The following is a 21,531-nucleotide window of genomic DNA, read 5'->3' as shown; positions in this document are numbered from 1 at the left end:
CAGATGGCTGTTCAGAAAGGATTGCTGGTCTAATGAACTGAGGTGACCTCTGCTGAACATAAACCTTAGGTGACCCAGTTTAGTTATAATAAATGAGAAAATCTCTATTAGCCCAATCATTTATTAAATTCATTAAACTGAGTCTGAGTTCTTGGTGAATTAAAAAAGCAAATAGTTTAAAAAATCGTTAAGAAAGCATGGCTGAAAAATTGTGCTAAACGTACCCAAATGTATAAAAACCATGAAAATGATTTGATAGATAAAAATCGGTCATAAAAGTAAACTCTACTTCAATTCAAATACTGTTTATGATATATGAATTATATGAACAGCTATGTATGGAGTAGTTAATTCAAAGGAATTTATTTTTAATATTTAAAAAGTTAGTTCATTGAAGCAGAGGTTTTTAAATAAGATCTTATATTCATGACAATGGCTTTGGCGAATGTTTTAATATTTCTTATTCGGCAATAATAAATCTTGAAATATTAAGGAGAGATTTGGCTTGGAAATGAAATTAAAGAATGAATGCCACAGTTCATTATTATGCCTTCATGTAATACTTCTTCATACATTTGCATGATGCTTTATAGCACTTTCCAAAGCCCTTTCAAATAAAAGTTCTCACTGTAACCAAACAAAGTCCTCTGAGGTAGGCAGTACATGTAATTTGCTGAACCACCCACAGAGCCTGAGCCTTCACTGTGACAGAAATGCTACAGGCACAGACTGGTTTCAGTGCATTTGTCTGTGGAGTCACTTTCCGGGACCCCGGAGCCCTCACTCAGTGTGGCTCCTAATGTCTCACTCTACGGTGCTCTCTGCTTTGGCTTCTTCCAAACCCTAGTCTATCAATGACTTGTCCTGACTTTTTTCCTGGCCACACTTAGCCCTGAACTGTCTAAAAACACTTCATTTCCCCTCATAGCATGGCTGTGTGCCACCTTCTCATCCCGCCCCCGCACTGCACACCCTCCCCACTTATCACCAGCACCAGGTTCTTCTCCCCTCACAACTTTGAAAAAAGAACAACCTCGAACAAATGGATGGAGAGCATTATGCTAAGGAAATAAGCCAGTCAGAGAAAGACAAGTATTACACGACATCACTCATATGTGGAATCTAATGCACAAAATAAATTGATGAACAAAACAGATCCAGAGACATTGAAACATGCAACAGGCTGACATATTTCAGAGGGAGGGGAGGGGAGGGGAGGGCAGGAAGAGATTAATCAAAGAATTTATATGCATATATGCACAGCCCGTGGACAAAGGATAGTGTGGGAAGGCCTAGAGGGGAGCAGGGGGGGTTAGTGGGGGGAGGGGGGAACCGGAGAGGTCTGTAATACTTTCAACAATAAATATTAAACCTACTTTTTTTAAAAAGAAAACAGATGGGTACAATGTGGCAACTGAAAAGCAGTCACTCACTCCAGAATCTCCAGAATCTCCAGGCTGAGGAGTGACAAGCGGACCCAAAGGAAGTCCTAAAGAACAGGACCGTTGCGCACCTTCAGGTTAGCAGGGGAAAGCATAGCCCACACCATGACATCGGCGCCTTTCTGACAGATCGCTCTGCTATAGGAGATGGGGGCCGTAAGTTCTTCTTTCACTGGCTACTTGGAAATTTTACCTGGGGATTCAAGGTCTGTGGGCGAGCAGTATTTTGGGAGCTTGCTAGCTATTCTCATTAAACTGGCTGGGTGTCTAAAGATTCCTGGTACTGTTTTTGTTTCCTACAGTTTGACGAGAAATATCCTTCTGACATTTTGCAGCAATATACCCATAATATGCCATTCTTATACCCTGAAATGCTTCAATAGCTCCCCCCCAAAAGCAGCCCAAGCTTCTCAGCATGGCTTTGAGGCCTTCTTATTGAACTGCCCTACTCAGCATCCAGTCTTTACCTGGCTAAATCTCCCATCATCTCTTTAATCTCCAGTCAGAAACTCCTACCTCATCTAACCTCAATGTCATCATATCTTGTGCATACTCCTTACCAGATAACTGGGATAATATGTCTAAATTCTGAGCCTATTCTTCTCTGGAACCCCCAACCAATCTATGCTGAATGATCTAAAGATCAAGCAACAAATTCTTCTGTAATAATACACCCCAGCACTCTTTTCTAATCTAATATAAAATTTCATTCCTATTACTCAGAATTTTTCTACTGGTTAATGATTTTGAACCAACTGATGAACACTAGTTAGGTGCTGCTATGTACAGAAACAACTGGTACCACCCCTTCTCTTTGCATGCAGAAAGAGAAAGGCTATGCTAAAACATTTCTTTTGCAAGATGCATTGTGCAAGGATTGAGAGCTCTGTAGACAGTTACAGTGCTAAGGGTAAGAGAGTTTTAAATCATTTGACAACAAATAAGTACTGAGCACTTACTGTTCTCAAGGTGTGATGCTAGCAGAGAATACAAAGGCAGTATTTCATTTATAAATAGATTGTGTTATGAAAGTTTTTCAATGAGACAGATGTTTGTAACATGAAACACATTTTCACAAATAAGCAAGCCAATAAAGATAGTTAAGATTCTCAGGTTAGCAAATAAAGGCCTACTTAAGCCTAACGAAGCTAAAATACATGTCAATTTACACGGGATATAACAGAAAAATATTTTACAAGACTAGCAGTGAAAGAAAAGAGAAAATCAATATAATAAATAGCTTCTATTGATTTAGTTTAAATAAATATGCTTAATGGAAAGTGAGTTAAACATTTACTGAATCCAAGCATACCCATTACCCCATTGAATTTCTCAAAAACAAAGCTATTAAATTGCTATTATTATTCTAATTTTAACCTTTAGGAAGTTGAGACTGAAGGACACGGTAACCTGTCCCAGCTCTCTCAGTATCTTTCAGGGAGGTATCAAACCTGTGCTCCCCCATCTTCCCCACTTGAGACGCCAGTGTGTGCAGACTATGAAGGGCTCCGGCACCTCCCACATACACACACGTCCAGGAAACACAGACAAAGGATATGAACAGTACTGTGCTTGCTTCTGCAGAGAGGCCAGGCATATAATTAGCCTAGGACCAATGAGTACTATCAACTTCCCACCTTCAGAGCCGCTATGTGACCCGAAGTACTATTCCTTTTGAGGGTTAGGTCCTGGAAGATGTTCTTTTTAGCAACAGCATAGGAAAGGGATAAGTCTCCAAGTGCCATTCTGTGTCGGTGGGTAAATTTTGTCCCAGGTCACTGAAGTTAAAAGGGCCTAGTCTTCTGTCCTTTAAACCCAAGTCTTGTTCCTGCCAGCACTGTGGAGTACCACCAGGGCACTCTCTTTTTCTAACCCCTAAGGAATCCGCTTACAGACCAGACAGGCGGGCTGTTCTCATTAGCATGTTTATCATAACATATTGACTTCTATGTGTTTGGTTTTGGAGAAATTTAAGGTTATCTTAGCCTGCCATATTGCTAGCTCTCAACAACTGTTTTTTGGAGAGGGTTAATTATTATTATTTTTAAAACTCCCCCCTTTTAGAAAAATTTCACTTTAATAAGACAACAACAACAAAAAGTTGCCTTTTCAGACATTAAATAGTTTAGCCCTATTGAAGAGGAAAGCATGCCTTCTCCATTTACTGGTTTCATTTCATTCATCTAAATTACAAAAGCAATACATGCTCACTGAAATAACACAACACAGACGTATAAAAATTGAGCCTTTCCTTCCCCTTCTACCAAACAGAACACTGTTAACAATCTGGCATATGTCCTTCCATACTTTTCCTATATAAATATAGCTAAATATATACAGTTAAAATGTAATGAAATAAATATTCTATAACTTGTTCTGCTTCTTAGTAGCATACTTTATGCTGTGAACATCCCTTCTCCTACTTCAGTTAAAAGGAAGATACTTCATTAACTCATTACACAAATGATAGCTGAATTTAACAAAGCATGATTCTGTTATTGGTGGAAATGGAGTATCCCTCCCCCCACTGAGTGCTGGGGGTCCGGTCCATACAATATCTCAAGAAAAAGAATTTTCTGAGACTCACACAGGAGGATGAGTAATTTTTATTTGCGTTGAGTTACATCCCTGGGTTTGCAAAGTCCCCATTTCCCTTAATCCAGTCCTGGAAGAAGTGCAGCTGGGGATCCAGGGCCCAGAGTTTCCGTTCCTTGTTGGAACTGGGTCCGGTACAGCATTAGGCTAGCTATAGTCTATTAGCCCATTGTGTGGGGTCCACATGGCTGTGGACCACGTGGGTGAATGCAGGGGAGCCAAGAGAGTGCCAAGAGAGCCAGGAGCCAAGAGAACAAAAGAGCGAACTTCTTTGTTCAGAAGATTAAATACCTCAAATCTATGCACTTGCAGTGGCCACACCTACTCTGCCCAAAGACCAGTTTCCAGGTGTGACTGACAAGTCCCTTCCCTATTTCACCCAGACTTTACTGGCAGCGTCTATTCCCCCCCACCGCCACCCTGTCCAATCCCTTCCCCCAGGGATCTGCAGGGAATGGGCCAGTGGCTTCCTGGGGAGTGTGAAGCTTTCTGGCAAAGCTGCACAAATGGCATGCCTATAATATTTAGCCTTCCCTTTGCCCCCTCCCTGTTATTAATAACTAGGTTAATTACAACAGTATCAATCCAATCCCCAGTGGCCCAAGTTCCTCAGACTGTGATACTGCAGGTCCTCTACAAGAAACAAGCTGGTCATCACCGTGCTTTCCCCTGATACAACACAAGCTGTTCTCTATTACATTATATTCTATCATTTAAGTAAGACATTTTAAAATTATGATTAAATGACACATTTCTCCAAGAATTTTAAAATAAAATATTGCAATGTAGCTCTATTACTTTTATAGACTTTGCCTTGTTCAATATGACAGATATCCATTTGCCAAATGCTACATCCATATCAAATTTTGTATCTCCTTGCTTTGACCAAGTCTGGCACATGAAGAGAGCTCAAAAATATTTGTTGAATGCAGGAATAAAACAGTAAAGTGGAAGTATTGTTTGAAAGAAACTATGTCATTATAACATCTCAGCTACAGACACAAGGCTTTATCTATTTCCTAGTTATGTTCCTAGCATGCCCAACTAAAAATGAACCATCAAATAATTACGCTGTTTACACAGTAGCCATCTTTTTTTTAAAAAAAATACTATTGGTTGATTCTTTTCAGATTACAAAGTATCTCATTCCTTATAGAAAACATGAAAGGAAAGAAAGGAAGGAAAATGAAAATAGGTGACATGTGACCCAGCCAAGTTGCTTTGTAACAGGGGTTCTACTGCAAACTAATCTGAGGCAGCATTCTGTAAGAGCCAAATCATAAATTAAAACACCACCAGTCCCTGACGTTGGCAAGGTTTACTTAAGCCGACACATACATTTCAGATGTAGTCTGCATCTCTGTATTGTTAGTCATTAAGAGCAATTTCAAAGAAAAGAGTGTCTTTGACCTGCCTAGCGACGAAATGCCACACACTCAGACAGCAGTATTTCTTCCACCTATCCCCACTTCCCAACCCTCCAGAGGACAGTAACAGAAAGCTGAACTTACTAAAAGACAGCTGTAAAACTCTGAAGTACCCTCTGATACAACATAGAGTACACTCAACTTCATAAACATAAACTGAAGAGCGGAGCTTTCAGAAACTGGGAGCATTTTCGGGTCACTTTCTCTCATTCTACGGGTTCTTAGTTGTCTAAGAAAGCCATTTGCCTCTTAACACTCCATAGCTTTAACTACCATCTCATGCTGATGACTCCCAAATCATTACTGCCGGCCCTGTCTTATCACTGACCTCCAAACTTATATAACCTATGGCCTATTTGAACCTATACTTGGAAATTTAAAAAATATCTCAAATGTAGTAAGGCTAACAAAGAACACATGAAATTACTTCCCAAACTTACCTCCCCGTGCACTGGTCTTCCCATCTCAGCAGACTGTTCCACATCCACACGATCGTTTAAGCTTAAAAGCCCAGTGCTGTTCTTAATCCCCTTTGTTCCTTCACTCCCTGCTTGTCATCCAGCGATATGTTCTGTTGGTTTTCCTTCCAAAATGCATCCCAAGTGCAGCCACTCTTCTCCAACCATATTACCAATGACTTTCCCCAACCATCACATCTCTTGCTTGGATTAAGCAGTAGCCTTGTAACTAGTATAAGCTCCAATTTTCTTATCCTTGCTTGAAAAGCCTAACAGAGTCTGGCCCCGGCCCACCTCTCTGATTCATCTGCTGTCACTACCAACTCCAACCTTGCACAGAGACACGTGGGACCTCTGTATACCACCTGTGCCGCCTGCCAGAATGCTCTGACCCCAAGCCTTTGCATGTTGTGTTGCTTCTTAGTATTTAGGTATCAGCTTTGAAAAAGTCATCTTCTTAGAAAAGCCTTCTAGTTTATGAAATCTAGAACAGCCAACCACAATACCTAGCAAAACAATACCTGCATTTACCCTCTGATACATCATTCCACGTATAAGAATCCATCCCAAAGAAACACTGGCAAAGCCCTGGCCAGTGTGGCTCAGTTGGTTAGAGCATCGTCCCGTGCACCAGAAGGTTGCAACTGTCCAGTCGGGGCACATACCTAGGTTGAGGGTTCGATCCCTGATCAGGGGCATGTAGCTCTCTCATATGGGTGTTTCTCTCTTTCTCTCTCTTTCTCTACCTCTCCCTTTCCTTCACTACAATAAAAAAAATATACAAAACCACCAATGAAATAATCTTGAAATGCAAACACACACACACAAATATGATCAATCTTCTCTTGATCTAGCTACCAAGCCACAGGAAATATAGGAAGCAGAAGATAATACAATCAGCAGAATCTATAATATAGGGAACTAGCCAGGGTAAATAATCATTTTCTTCAACAAAATACATTACAAGGGGGTGAAAACATATGAAGAGAAATTAGATTCAAAGAAATGTAAGAGAAAAATACTGCATTTACAAGGAATGGCCCTGATTTGGATCCAGATTCAAAAATGCTGTTGAAATAATTGGTCCAGTTTGAAACCTTGTATGTTCCAATACTCAAAAATTATTGTTATTTAGTTATGAGAACAGTCTTCTGAATAAGTATTTAAAATGAGTGCATGTCTTTGAGAGTTATATAAACAGTTATGGATCAATGATATAATGTGGGGGTTCATTTCAAAATAATACGATAAAAGTGAGAAAATGGGTAGGGACACAGCTGAAACATGAGTCAATTTCTGAATCTGGGTGACGGATGAATGGGTTTCATTAGACCAGTGTCTCTACTTCTCATATGTTTGAAGTCTCTCACAATAAAAATTTATTTTAAAACCAACCAATTACTCACTACAACACTTTTCTTTCTCAGCATATTAATGTTACTACAGTTAACCCTTGAACAATATGGGTTTAAACTACACAGGTCCACTTACTTACAGGAGCATTTTTCTCAATAAATACTGTAAATGTATTTTCTCTTCCTTATGATTTTCTTAATAAAATTTTCTTCCCTAGAGCTTACTTTATTGTAAGAATACAGCATATAACACATATAACATATATGTTAACCAACTGTTTGTTATTAATAAGACTTTGGACACGGTAGGCTATTAGTAGTTAAAAGCCTTTGGGGAGTCAAAAGTTATAAACAAATTTTCAAGTGTGCTCCTAACTCCGCACTGTTCAAGGATCAACTGTATATAGTTTTTAATTATTCAGTTTGTGTTGATTGCCTAACACTGAAATAATAGTTTTGTGAGAACAAATGGTTAATCTTTACTGCTACTATCCCCAATGACTAGAACAGTGCCAGATTCTTGATTAATATTTCTGAATAAATAAATAAAACATCTGGGACCTTCTGTAGAGTTTTAAAGATTTTTAACTCTAGGATGGTCAACAAAGCATCACAGGAAATGTGCACGGCAGCGGCCAGCAGGGGCTCACCTTCACTTCGATGAAGTCAGGACACCCCAGAGACACCAGCTCAGCATAGGCTTGCAGTTCATCCACATTCCACGCCTTAACGAGAGTCAGTCTGTAGACAGTGCGTTGTTGCTAAAACAAAGGAAAAGCCAACTTTGTTTTTATCTTGGTAAAAGTTACACCTAGGAAAACTTTCAAATCTCTTCAACCATTGAGAACCCAGGTAAGGTGAAAGGCAGCATGAACTTCTATAAATTGAAGTTATATTTTATAGAAAGATGAAAAAAGTGTAAACAAAGTAATAAGATTCCCAACAGCCTTATAAAGGCAAAGATGCTGGCCTATTTCTCTTCTTTCACTCACAATATCTAACACTATTAGGCACCCAAAAGTTTCTTGATAAATACACATTGAATTCGATTTAGTAAAGAACAGTAAGTTGACGAAATAGTTTCAGACTGTCAAAAATTAATTCAAATAACCTTCAGGCTTTCAGGTACCAATCACTCATGTTGTTTATGATAAGAATTTCTAATTATTCTTGTCCTCTTTCCTGCCTTCTCATTATTTAATGATCTCTTGTTGGCAGAAAGAGCACATTTATGAACTGTCAATGTTGCCATTTGTTTACCACATAACTCAGAGGTACTGATTTTCTGAAAAGCAATTAGACAATAGTCATCAAAGCCTTAAAAAAGTTTATACCCTTTGACTTTGCAGCTCCCTTACAGGACTCAAAACAAATTAAAAGTTCAAAGACTTATTTAAACATCTCAGAACAACATCAAAGACAGTTTAAAATCTAAAGCAATGGTGGGGCCAGAACCTGTGATTTGCCTGTAACCAACAGAATATGGCAAGGTGATGGGATGCATGTGCTTATGTGTACATGATTACATCCATTCATATGTAACAAAATCCCTGGTAATATCCACGCTGCTAAACCTCAAGCCATGTTTTAAGTAGCAAGGCTCAAAATACTCTTGAGAAAAAGTGAGGTAAGAGAGGAACAAAGTGATGCCAATCTCTCTACTTTTGTCTATGTTTGAAGATTTTCACACTAATCCATAATTAGTATAAAAGAAGAAACATTTGAGACCTTAAACAAAAAAAAAAAACCAAGAGATATTTAGCAAATAATATTAAGCAGCCATACCAGAAAATGTACTCAAAAATTATTTTTACAATGCAGGATATAATGGACAGAAACCATCCAGATTCCCTTTGCACAGCCAGAATTCACCCGATGCCAAAACCCAACAAAACGGTAGAGTACTGCAGACCAATCTCACTTGTACTTATAGATGCAAAACTCTTACAGAAATTTTAGCAAAAAAATTCAACATGTTAAAAATTCTAGGAATGCAAAGATGCTTCAATATTAGGCTATATATTAATACAATTCAATACATTAACAATTCAACACAGAAAAGCCATGTGATCATCTGCATAGATACACAAAGACATTTGATACAGCTTAAGAACCACCCCTAATTTACATTAAGGATGTACTTTTTAATTTTCAAAACAATAAATATGTCAAAACCCATTTGGTAAACTCAATAATTTTAAAAATACACCCTTAACATAAAGAAAACACTGTCCAGTTAATAGTCAATGTTTCTTAATGGTTTAAAAAACAGAGGCATTTTCATTTAGACTAACAGAAGACTGTCCATTCTATTAATTTTATAAGCACTTCTCTGAAAGTCAAAATCAAAGCAATAATAAGAATTATTGAATAGTATACAAAAAAATAATTACTTGCAAATGATATAACTGGCTTCTTAGAAATCAAAGAAAATTAACTAAAAATCAGATTAAGGAAAAGTAGTCAGTTACCAAATAAAAAGAAAAAAAATGAGCAGCTTTCCTGGCATAGAGTAGTAGGGTAAATGTGGACTCTGGGGCCAACATGAATCCCAGACCATGCACTAGCTATCTTGAATCCCTGTTCTCAGTTTCTACCAGTGTAAAACACAGGTTTTACACACGATTAAAAGTGCTAACCCCTGTAGCACTTAGAACCAAGCCTGGCAGCAATTAGTCATACCAAGTATTAGCTACCCTATGCCATTCTAGGCTACATATAGACTACATGTACAATTACAAAATACAGGGCAAAGAAAATTCTCCTTACAATTGTAAACTACATCATCTATAAAATGATTAATTTATGAAACAACATGGACAGTGAATAAAATAAACTTTTCTGAGACCATAACAAAAACTCACCTACGCGGAGAGCCATGATGGATTTATAAATATAATATAATTCCAAGAGAAGCTTAAGATTCCTTTGATCAAATAAACTGGCAATGGTATCGACAATAATAACAACAGCAGAAGTCAGCAATGAGTCAGAACTTACTGTATGCCAGCTGTTGTTGTAAGTGCTTAATACCTTAGCAAAAACTCCAATATTTACCTAATCTTTACAACAGTTCTTACAAAATAAGTTTATTATCTTTACATTACAGATATGAAATTGAGGCCTAGAGCTTTTAAATAAATTTCCCAAAATTACACAGCTGGAAAGCAACAAAACTGGGATATGAACCAAAGTGGTATGAATCCAGGGCAGACTCTCTTACTTTGCTAAACATTTTAAAATTGTAAAATAAACACACAAAGGGAAATGTACATAAAACATGAATGTATAGCTCAAAAAATTAACATAAACACCCGTCACCTAGTCACTTATCAACTCCCTTTGCCCCAGATATATTTAACATCCTGACTTTAACATTATAGTTTAGATTTTTGCCTATGTTTGAAATTTATATAAATGGAACCATATATTCTTTTATGCCTTGGTTCTGTCATTCGATGTTGTATACTCTTAATGCACAAGGACACACATTTTTTTCTTAGGTGTGCACATCATAGGATGGATATGCATTCAACTTTAGCAGATACTGCCAATCTGGTTTCCAAAGACCTTTACCACACTCGCACCTGCAGAGTATCAGAGCTCCAGTTGTTTCTCGTCTTCAACAACACCTGGTGCGGTGAGTCTTCTCCATTCTAGCTCCTTACACTGCTTGACTGCCTGGCTACTGACGAAGCTGAGCACCTTTCTGGCCATTTGGCTCTCTCTACTCTTATGAAGTACCTATTCAAGCGTTTTCAGTATCTCTCTGTTGGGATATCTTCTGCCTGCTGATTATTTTTCCAAATTCTTTATATATTCTGGATATAAGAGCTCTGTTATAAATGTATTGGGAATATTTTAATCCACTCTATGGCTTTCCTTTTTACTTTCTTCATATGTTTTGATCAATAGAAGTAATTTTAGTACATTTACCTTTCAATATATAACATACTTATGTTCAGATTGCCAAAGACAAAGAAAAGCACTATGGGAATTACTGAAAAAAGAATGTTATTAGACTTGATTTTATTAGACTTGATTTCAAGTTCTCAACTTCACATTCTGGGTCTCCCTGTGTCTGTGGGGAGCTTGCTCAATGAAATGGTTTCAGAGACTTTATTTAAAGTCTGTTTAGAATTAGTTAAAGCAGCTCCTAAAGTCTATAGAAGAAAAGAATGTTAGAATCCAATTAGATTAGATTAAAACAAAAACTGGGTACAGACGCTGCGTGAAAGGTAAGAGCTGGAATTTCCTTTGCAAAAACAAACAAACAAAAAAAACTGTTATTTTATCCTTTTTGTTAAAAAGAAAAGAAGGTAGTGCAAATTGAATTATAACAACTTCATTTGAGTGAAACTTATTTCTTCAGTTTGTGGATCAGTAATTCTAACCTGCGTGGCTGGAGGCTGGTAATCCGCGGGATGGGCGGCGTGAAGCTCTGGGACCTGCGAGCGAAGGGCCGCTCAGCGGGTCAGCTGCGCACTGTTCACGCTACCGTGTGATTTGGAAAATGTTATACTGTGATTTGTAAAAAATGTCAAGAAGTTGGCATATTATAATTTCATGTATTTTCTGTTTGAGAACCTCAGACTTCCTCCCAGCAGCGGGCACAACAAAGTAATACAGGGGAGAAGGGGAGAAGCGGCTAAAAGTAGCATCACATTAAGTGAGCAGCTGGGCCATGTGGCCAGAGGAGTAGCTGTTTCCCTCTACAATTTACACTGAATGAAACACGAGTTTTAACTTACGTATGTTTCTTAGAAGGAAGCAATGCATGGGCTGAAAATACATGTATGTAATGAAAACTGAGGTAAAATTTCAAAGGTAAATGTTAAATGCTTATTTTATCAAAGGGAACTGCGCGGGGAAAGGGTTAGATGCAAAGTAGGAAAGGCCTGAGTAGTCAGAAAGGCCAGGAGAGGAGAGGAGAAGTGTAAGAAGAGGGAAAGAGTCAGAGGAGCAATTAAGCTACCGGGCCCTGGAGTCAACTGCGTGGGTTTAACATGAGCTCTGTGCCTTTCTAAAGGAGGAAGAGTAGCAGTATCTATATCAAATATTACTGTTATAAAGTTAAAAGAACTAAAAGAAATAAAGGACTTAGAACATAGCCAGCACCTGGAAAAGTATATATAAATTCTAGCTACCATAACCACCACCAGCAGCGGCTACACGACTCATTCTTTCACAGAGGCATCAATTCGACCAGTGGCCACTGGGTCCCTCTGTATGCCAGGCACAGTTCTAGACGCTAGAGTTACAGCGGTGAACAAAGCAAAGTGCTGACTGTTGCGTAATTTACGTACATTCTACTCTAGTAAATAAAGAAAACCAGAGTCAGAAAAGAAATTAGCAACAATAGTAATACCAAAAGAGGAGAGGAGCCAGGAAAGCAGCAGAGGTAGGACTCTACCACTCCTGCCTTTTGAACTGTCTGCTCAATCTATAGAAACCAATAGAATATTGACCAAATCTTATGTTTGTCAAAAAATTAAATTGAAGCTACTTAAAACAAAAAACTTGAAATTAAAATAATCCCTCATTGAAGACCAATGTTTCTAAATGCAAAGGAACATTTAATGCCTCTACTAGAAATTGGGCAATCTATCAGAGTCCTTAGAAACCATGCCTACTCTATTTATGCTTTAACTAAGTTTTATACTATTTATGGGAGATAAAACAAAATGGGTCAATGTGATAGGTCAAATAAGCAAACAATGAGAAATTAAATTCAAAGATATAACTCATGATGTAGCCAAATGAAGCATTTTTAATATTCAAAGAAAATAAGCAGGAAACCTGTTATACAATTAATCCCCAAATAAATTAACTAAATAACCAACTAATTTTAACCTTAATATAGATCAAGGAAGGAGGGCAAAGACAATGTTTTAAGACTCAGTAAAGAAAATGTGATCCAACAGGAAAATAAATCATAAAAGAAAACACAGCAAGCCATTAATAATGCTTACTTCTGAGGAAGAGAAGGGTTGTAGGTTTATTATTTACATTTCTTTTTTAAAGACCTATAGAACACCATTAAGTGTTCCAACATATGCATTATGTAAGTTTCAGAAAGAGAGGAGAAAATGGCAAAAAGAATATTTGAAAAAAGAATGGCCAAAAAATTCCAAAATTTGATGAAAAACATGACTACACATCCAAGAAGCTCAGTGAACTTCAAGTTTGATAAACTCAAAAAGATTCAAATTGAGACACTTTACAAGCAAACTATCAAAAGGCAAAAAGCAAGACAGAAGTGATGAGTCATTTCTGTACAAGGGATCCTCAATAATATTCATGGCTGTTAGAAAGGCTGAAACTAAACAATACAAAATGCTAACGAGGATTCAGTGCAACAGGAACTCTCTGTGGCTACGGGGAGTGCAAAATGCGACATTCACTTTTGAAGACAGTTTGTTATGAAGTTAAACACAGACTTATCATCAACCCAGCAATGCTGCTCCTAGGTATTTACTCAGCTAATCTGAAACTTACGTTCATCCAAAAACCTGCACACAAATGTTTATGGCAGCTATCTGCACAATCACCCAAAACTGGAAGCAACCAAGATGTCCTTCAACAGGTGAATAGCTAATCTGCGTCCTACCCATACAAATATTATTAGTGACAAAAAGAAATGAACTATCAAGCCATGAAAAGACATGGAACCTTAAATGCATATATGTAAGTGGGGGGAAAAAACAGCCTTAAAAGGCTACATAGTCTATGATTCCAATGATATGACATACTGAAAAATGCAAAACTACGGAGAGTAAAAAGATCAGTGGTTGCCAGGGATTTGGGAATTGATGTGGAGACTTGAACAGGTGACAGGCAGGGGATTTTTTAGCGCAGTGAAACTGTCTTATATGACTCTATAATAGTGGACACAAGACTCTATGCATTAATCAAAACCAGAGAACTTTACGGCACAAGGAGAACCCAAATGTATACAAGCTTGAACTCTGCAGTCGTCCTCCCAAAAACCCGTAACCACAGTCAGGTCGTGAGAAAAACATCAGACAAGTCCCAGTTGAGGGACACTCTACAAAATACCTCATCAGTATTCCTCAAAACTGTCAAAGCATCAAAAACAAGGAAAGCTGGAAAAAAGAACCACCAAGAGAAGCCTACCAAGAAGAGACTACTGAATGAAATGCAGTACCTAGAAGGGATCTTGGAACTGAAAAAGAAAATCTGAATGAAGTATGAATTTAATGCATCAATATTGGTTCATTAATTATAACAAATATACCACAGAAATGTAGAATATTAATAATAGAGGAAAGTGGGTGGGTAGAGGGTGCATGGGAACTCTCTGTACTATCTTTGCAATTTTTCTCTAAACCTAAAACTGTTCTAAAATACAAGTTCATTAAAAAAATAAAAACATGTCCCTGGCCGGTGTGGCTCAGTTGGTTGAGCATTGTCCTGTGCATCAAAAGGTCGCCAGTTCAATTCACAGTCAGGGCACATGCCCAGGTTGCAGGTTCAGTCCTGGACCATATTGGAGGCACCCAATCAATGTTTCTCTATCACATCTATGTTTCTCTCTCTCCCTCTCTCTTCCTCTCTCTCTAAAATCAGTAAAAATATTTTTTTAAATAAATAAATAAAAACATGTTCAACTGTTTATAACAAATGGAAATAACTATCAATCAGGAAATGGTTAAATAAATGAGAAAATTTCCATAAAATAAGGTGCAGCCATTTAAAAGAATGAGGTAAAATTATTTGTATTCAAATAGAAAGAGATAATTCTTTTCTTAAAATGACAGATTACAAACCAACATATACAATATGACCTATAAATATATACATACATACATACATATGCATAAGGCTGAAAGAGCATACACTCAGCATGCATTGCTTGATAATTAGAGGAGAGCCCAAGAAATAGAAGAAACACATCATCTGGCAACTATGAAAAGTGTGAATTAGGAGTGAAAATGAATTCCGCCTGAGGAGGGGTGGCTGGAGAATAGCAGTGCCACTAAACACAGGGAGAGGAGGAAAGCAGCTTGAGAAGACAGCTCAGTGCAACCACAGAACTAGTCTAAACTGGCCTTGTCTCTTCCTAAGGTGACACTAAGCTCTTTTTCAGAGATTACAGAACAAGTCCCCAAACCAGGCAGTCGGACAGCCAGATGGGCACTAGGAAAAGAACTCAACATAGAATCACATTTCAGTGTCACCAGGTGGAAATCCACACTGGACTACATACTAAACACCCGCCCCTCAAATTCAAACATGCGACGCATGAAACACCAGGACCCCCTAGCTCCTGTGCACCAGGCTCTCATTATGCCAAAATAATGAACACTGTAGGATACGCGTACCTTCCCCACCTCCTCCTTCAAAGGTAACTCCAAACCTCTTGGGGGAGGCAGAGCTGGGTCTCGCCTCCTGTCTCCATGCCTGTGGGCTTCACCATAAAAGCTTTTTCTTTTCTCAAACACCAAAGCCGTCGTTTGGCTCCTGTGCACTTTGGGTGGCAGACCCTTGCTGGGTAATTAGTGTCCCTCATTGAGATTCCAAAGTGCCTATGAAACAACTGGTGAGTGTGTCTAGGAGGCAGTTAGAAAACAGGACACAGGCTCCACAAGGGGAAATGGCAGGGCTGGGGCAGAGGTGAGGGAGAAGAATGTGCTCGAGCAAGATCATAAGGTCAAGGACAAAACCTGAGGACTAGAGTTCGGGAAGCACTTCCACTGAAAAGGTGGAAGAAGCCTAAAGGGGGAAAGGCCGCAAAGCGAGAAAGAAAAGGAGACGAGTGCGATGCTCTAAGAAACCACAGGAGGAGCCTCAAGGTGGGGGTGGTACCCGGCTGGCGTGGCTCAGCTGCTGAGCGTCGACCCATGAGCCAGGAGGTCACGGGTTCAATTCCTGGTAGGGTACATGCCCGGGTTGCAGGCTCAATCCCAGCAGGGGCATGCAGGAGGGAGCTAATCGATGTTTCTCTCTCACCGATGTTTCTCTCTCTCACTCTCCCCTCCTTTCTCTAAAATAAATCAAGAAGAAAAGGAGGGGGTAAGGGCGAGCAGTGCCAGGCCCAGGAAGACCAGCTAGGAAGGAGCTCTAGACGAGACAGGTAGGGCCTAGGAAGACCAGCTAGGAAGTAGCTCTAGACAAGACAGGTAGCGAGCAGAGCCCAGTAGAGTAGTTTCTAAACATCCTGGTGGGGAGTCTAATCCAGTGTCTGCAAACTTTTTCTGTAAGGAGCTAGCCAGTAAATGTTTCAGGCTTTGAGAGCTAAATGTTACATGTGGCAACTACCCCACACTGCCAGAATAGCAGGAAAGCAGCCATAGAGAATATGTAAATGAGGCATGGCTGTGTTCCAATAAAACTTTATAAAAACAGGCGCAACCCAGATCTGGGCAGAGGGCTACAGTTTGCCGACCCCACAGCAGTCCCTACTATTCCTCCTGGAAATAACTGCTTTCAGATTCTGCCACTGGACACAGTCATTGCGCCTCGATCACCAGTTTCTCGTTTGTAAAATCCTACCACTTGTATGCCCTACATTTACTTTTGTATATATTTTCCTTAAATATGAACATACAGGGATTTTGAACCACTACCATTGGAGATGTTAGAAAAAAGAGAGGCCTGGGTATTAGTAAGAGGGGAAAAAAGGACAGAAAGTAAAGAGTAGGGCAGTGGAGGTTAGTGGATTATAGTCATGAGGAAGAATTAAAAGGACAAAACAAATCCAGGCCTTAAAAATGCACCTCAGACCCCATCAGGAGACAGGAAGTACTAATTTCCCTAAATCTTGGTGAGTTCTGGAGTAAAGTTACCATGGGGGGCACTACAGGCAGCTGACTCTGTGTGTTAAGGAACACATTTTAAAACATGATAGACAGACTAAAGGGATTAAATAAAATTTACCCCCAGGTTTTTAATTTCAAGCATCAATTTCTCTGGCTTTCTTAAATCACAGTGGAACCTGAAAGTCAACAACTTAGTCATGGGTCAGACAGGAGAGAAAAAAAGCAAAGGCTTTACTTACTATGCACAAACAGAGGAAAACAAATATGCAGTTATCATGTGATTGCTGCAGGGGAGTCTGAAAATGTTACTGCAAGCAAGTAACAGAGAAGTAGAAGTTAATTGAACAGTACTCATTACTAATTAAAGATTTGTAAGATGTTATTACTTCCTTTGTCCTTTTATTTAATGAACACAGTACTTAGAGGGGCTTTTACTGATTCACTGTAATTCCCAACTTCAATCTAAATTTTCCTTTAAGTGTTAAATTCTTCAAACTTGACTTTTCCTACTACATGAATTTTTAAAATATAATCTTTACTTTTGGTAAAGAAACCACTGTATTCAAAATGCAATTCCAGCCCAGTCGCCATGGCTGAGCAGTTGAGCATCACTTTAGGATCCAGGATATGGAGGTTCGATTCCCAGTCAGGGCACATGCCTGGGTTGCGGGCTCGGTCCCCAGCAAGAGGCGTGCAGCAGGCAGCTGATCAATGACTCTCTCATCATTGATGTTTCTATCTCTCTCTCTCCCTCTCCCTTCCTGTCTCTGAAATCAATAAAGATATATAAAAAAACATTTAAAAAAAAAAAAAAAAAGCAACTCCACTCACCCTGGCTGGTGTGGCTCAGTTGGCTGGGCTTGTCCTGTGCACCAAAAGGTCACCGGTTTGGATTCCTGGTCAGGGCACATGCCGGGATTTCCAGTTCGATCCCAGGTAGAGGGCAAGCAGGAGGCAGTCGATTGATGTTTCACTCTCATGTCATGTTTCTCTCTCTCCCTCTGCCTTCCTCTTTCTCTAAAAATCAATTTTTTAAAAAATGCAACTCCACTAAATGGGACCATCTAAAAAGATGAGCAGGAGGTGGTTTTGTAAACTGTACTTCTCTGCTTCCCTCAGAGATTATAAGGCGCCCTGGCCAGTTTGGCTCAACGGTTAGAACATCGGCCCATGGACTGAAGGCTCTCGGGTTCGATTCCAGCCAAGGGCATGTACCTTGGTTGCAGGCTCGATGCCCAGGGGGGATGTGCAGGAGGCAACCAATCAATGTGTCTCTCTCACATTGATTTCTCTTTCTCTCTCTCTCTGCCCCTTCCACTCTCTGAAAAAGCAATGGAAAAAATATCCTCGGTTGGGGATTTAAAAAAGAGAGAGATCATAAAGAGTTAAGTTCTGGGAACTAATGTGGTCTCCAGGCCTCCTCCCATCTTTGTCCTCGGTCCCTACAACCTACCACCCCTAGAAACTGGCAACCAGGAGTCCAAATATAATCGCTGCCTTTCTCCTGGGAAAAATGGGGACGATGCACTTGAACTGGGTTCTAAATACACAAATGGACCTACAACTGAAGAATTCTCCGGTGTCTTCAGTGCCTACCAGACATGTTCAAAGTACATAAAGTCAAAATATGATAATTTTCCATCATGAGGCAGGAATAGGAAAAAATAAAAATGTTCTTTATGGTAATATAAAATGAAGGCTTCCTTCAGTTGCCGAACTCAGGGTTTCCCAATATCTTTAGATGAGTTTCATGAGTTAGGAGTAAGATGACTGACATATCCCCTGCCGAGAGGTGGGTTTTTTGTTTTTTGTGGGGGGTTTTATTTTTGGGGGGGGGGTATTTTAACAACCTCCAAATCTAGAAGATATCTCATCAGAAAAACTCTAAAACTGGTGGAGATAAAGCTAATAAACTCCAAGGGTTACTCAAATTCTATTTACATGATTTTTAACATTTCTAACTTGTCCAAGGTAAGACACCTTTTTTACCCACTGTGTGGCTGGATGAATTGAAGTGCAAATGACTGAATATAAATAGCACTTATTTCAATCCAATATCTCAGACTATGAACCAACTAATGGCATAATTCTTTATTCCTATGAAGGTGGCAAATGAATGTTTGCCACATATACTAGCTTCTTATGGGCCATGTCAGAGGAGTAAGTTATCTTCACATTGCCATAAATCAAACAGAACTCACAGTTTCCACAATCTCATTTCCCTAATGCACTAATAAGGGTCTTCAAATGTCAATTTGAGAAAGTGCTTCCTTCTTTCTGGTTTCCATAAGCAAAAGAAATTAGCTTCTGACCATTCTTTTTAATTTCCCTTTCTTCTAAACTCTTTTCATAAATCAAACACAATGATTCTCATTAAAAGGTTCAATTCTAATCTCCAAAATGCAATACCTAAGCTAAAATTTTAAAAATAAGCCTTGCGATGAATGGCCTTGAATGATTCTATTTGGAAGAAATTGAAGAGGGTGAAATCTATGAGGTGACAGGCAAAAAGGCTCACTGGTCTCTTAGTGATAGCAGACTGAAGGCTTTCTTGATACCCATTTGTGGCAATGGGTCTCAATCATTCTGAACTCCAAAGCGCTTTTGACAAACATGAAAATTTTCCTTTAATGTTATTTGAAATTTCAAAGTAAACAACACTAAAAACAAATGGAAAGTAATGGTCCTTTTTTAAAATGTCTATTCAAACTACCTGGGTCCCTTAGAGTGTCCCTCCCTCCCCAACCCTCAGCCAGTTGAAAATCTATGATCTAGTAATAGTGTGCATAGATCACTAGGAATAGCTTCACCTCTCAAATAAGCCTTGTTAAGTGACCGTAGTTCCGAGTAGGTGTCCAGACTATCACTAATTTTTTTAAAAATCTTACTAAAAACACTGTACTAAATGAGTGTAAAGAATATTATTTATTTTAATAAAGAATTCTGAAGCACTGATGAAACCATTACTCTAGAAATTAGAAATAAAACATACCTCTGAGATATAAAAAGATCAACTCTCTTACATCTTCCTTTCTACCTGTATGCTCATGTTCAGACTTCCTCCACTTCAAATCCAGCAACTAGTATCACCCCCTCAAACAAATCCCAAAGGCTTCTGTCCGGTCTCCCTTCCAAAATACCAGTTTTCTTTGTCTTTCTTACAAACACTGTGCAATTTGCCTTCCGTCTCCATCAAAGTAACCATTGAGATTACTTTGGTAATGAGCATCAATAACTTTTTTTTTTTTAATTTTATTATTGTTTAAAATAATACAGATGTCCCTTTTTCTCCCCAATGACCCATTTCACCCCGTTCCTTCCCCCTCCCCAGTCCCTCTCCCCACCACTGTCCATGTCCTTGGGTTGTGTATATATGCACATAAATTCTTTGGTTACTCTCTCCCCCTCCTCAATAACTTTCTGTATGTCCAATATTTGGGTCCCCGCCACCAATTAATTGATTTCTTCCTTTATCTTACTTCCTTCTTCCTAATTGGTTTGTGTTTTTTTTCTGTTACCAGCCTCACACTTGAATTTAATACTTAGTTTGTTGATGGTAGATTGCTAGTCACCTTCCAGTACCCATTCTCCCCTTCGTCCTCATGAGCGGAATGCCCGAGCTATGCCGAGACAACAGTACCCTCAGCAAAAAGGTCCCATTTCCCTGCCTTGCTCCCAGGGTGTGGCTGGGGGACAGTTCCGGCCAACGAGAGGAAAATGGAAGGGTTATGAAAGTCATCTTAAGAGGAAGAAGAGTGCCCTTCTGGACCCATCCTTGTACCGCCTCCTCAGATGACAGCTGGAATGTGAACACGATGGCTGGAACGCTAGCAAACATTTTGGGCCAGGATGTAAACTTCGGTATGGAAGTCATACGTTGAACGTCAGGAAAAAGATTAGGAACCTAGATCTCGGATGACTCTGTGAAGCCAATGAGTACGGAAAAAACTCACTTTCTCTCCTGTGTTTCCCCTTTACTCTTACACTGCCGTCACATTCTCAGTACTTCTGAACCCAGGTCTGTGGGGGCTTTTCCCACACCAAGAAATTATGGGACACACACTGTGTATCCTACCACTTAACTCAGTTCTGACACCACCTCCAGAAAGTGTCAGATCCCACAGGTTAAGGACTCAGTTCCCAAGGCCGCCCCAACCCACTTTAGATGACAACTGCAAGTCCAGGCTGTCACCTCTGCAGAAGCTGATCGGCCATAAGTCAGAGATTCCCACAATCCCCAACTTGGGTTTAATTAATTTGCTAGAGTGGCTCACAGAACTCAGGAAAACAGTTTACTTACTGTCTATCAGTTTATTAAATAAGAATATGATAAAGGGTACAGATTAACATCCAGATGGACAAGATGTGTAAGGCAAGGTATGTGGGAAGGACTGCGGAGCTTCCAGACCCTCGTCAAGCTGCCACTCTCCTAGCACCTCCCAGAAGCTCCCTGAACCCCATACCCTTGGGGA

General features: G+C 39.3%; 1 protein-coding gene across 2 annotated transcripts in view; it reads right to left on the bottom strand.

The window, feature by feature from the left end:
- The window catches only part of LOC308554744 (S-adenosyl-L-methionine-dependent tRNA 4-demethylwyosine synthase TYW1), a 115,818-nt gene that overhangs the window by 12,859 nt on the left and 81,428 nt on the right, over positions 1–21,531 (bottom strand). For both annotated transcript variants that reach the window (XM_081132247.1, XM_081132246.1), the window contains exon 14: positions 7,928–8,038. In XM_081132247.1, coding sequence (XP_080988373.1) covers positions 7,928–8,038 — 111 coding nt within the window. The remainder of the gene's footprint in view (positions 1–7,927; positions 8,039–21,531) is intronic.

The sequence above is a fragment of the Miniopterus schreibersii genome (genome assembly GCF_964146895.1).
Source record: "Miniopterus schreibersii genome assembly, chromosome: 3".
Lineage (NCBI taxonomy): Eukaryota > Metazoa > Chordata > Mammalia > Chiroptera > Miniopteridae > Miniopterus > Miniopterus schreibersii.
Note: the sequence above shows the minus strand (reverse complement) of the source record. Positions and strands in the feature narration are given on the sequence as shown.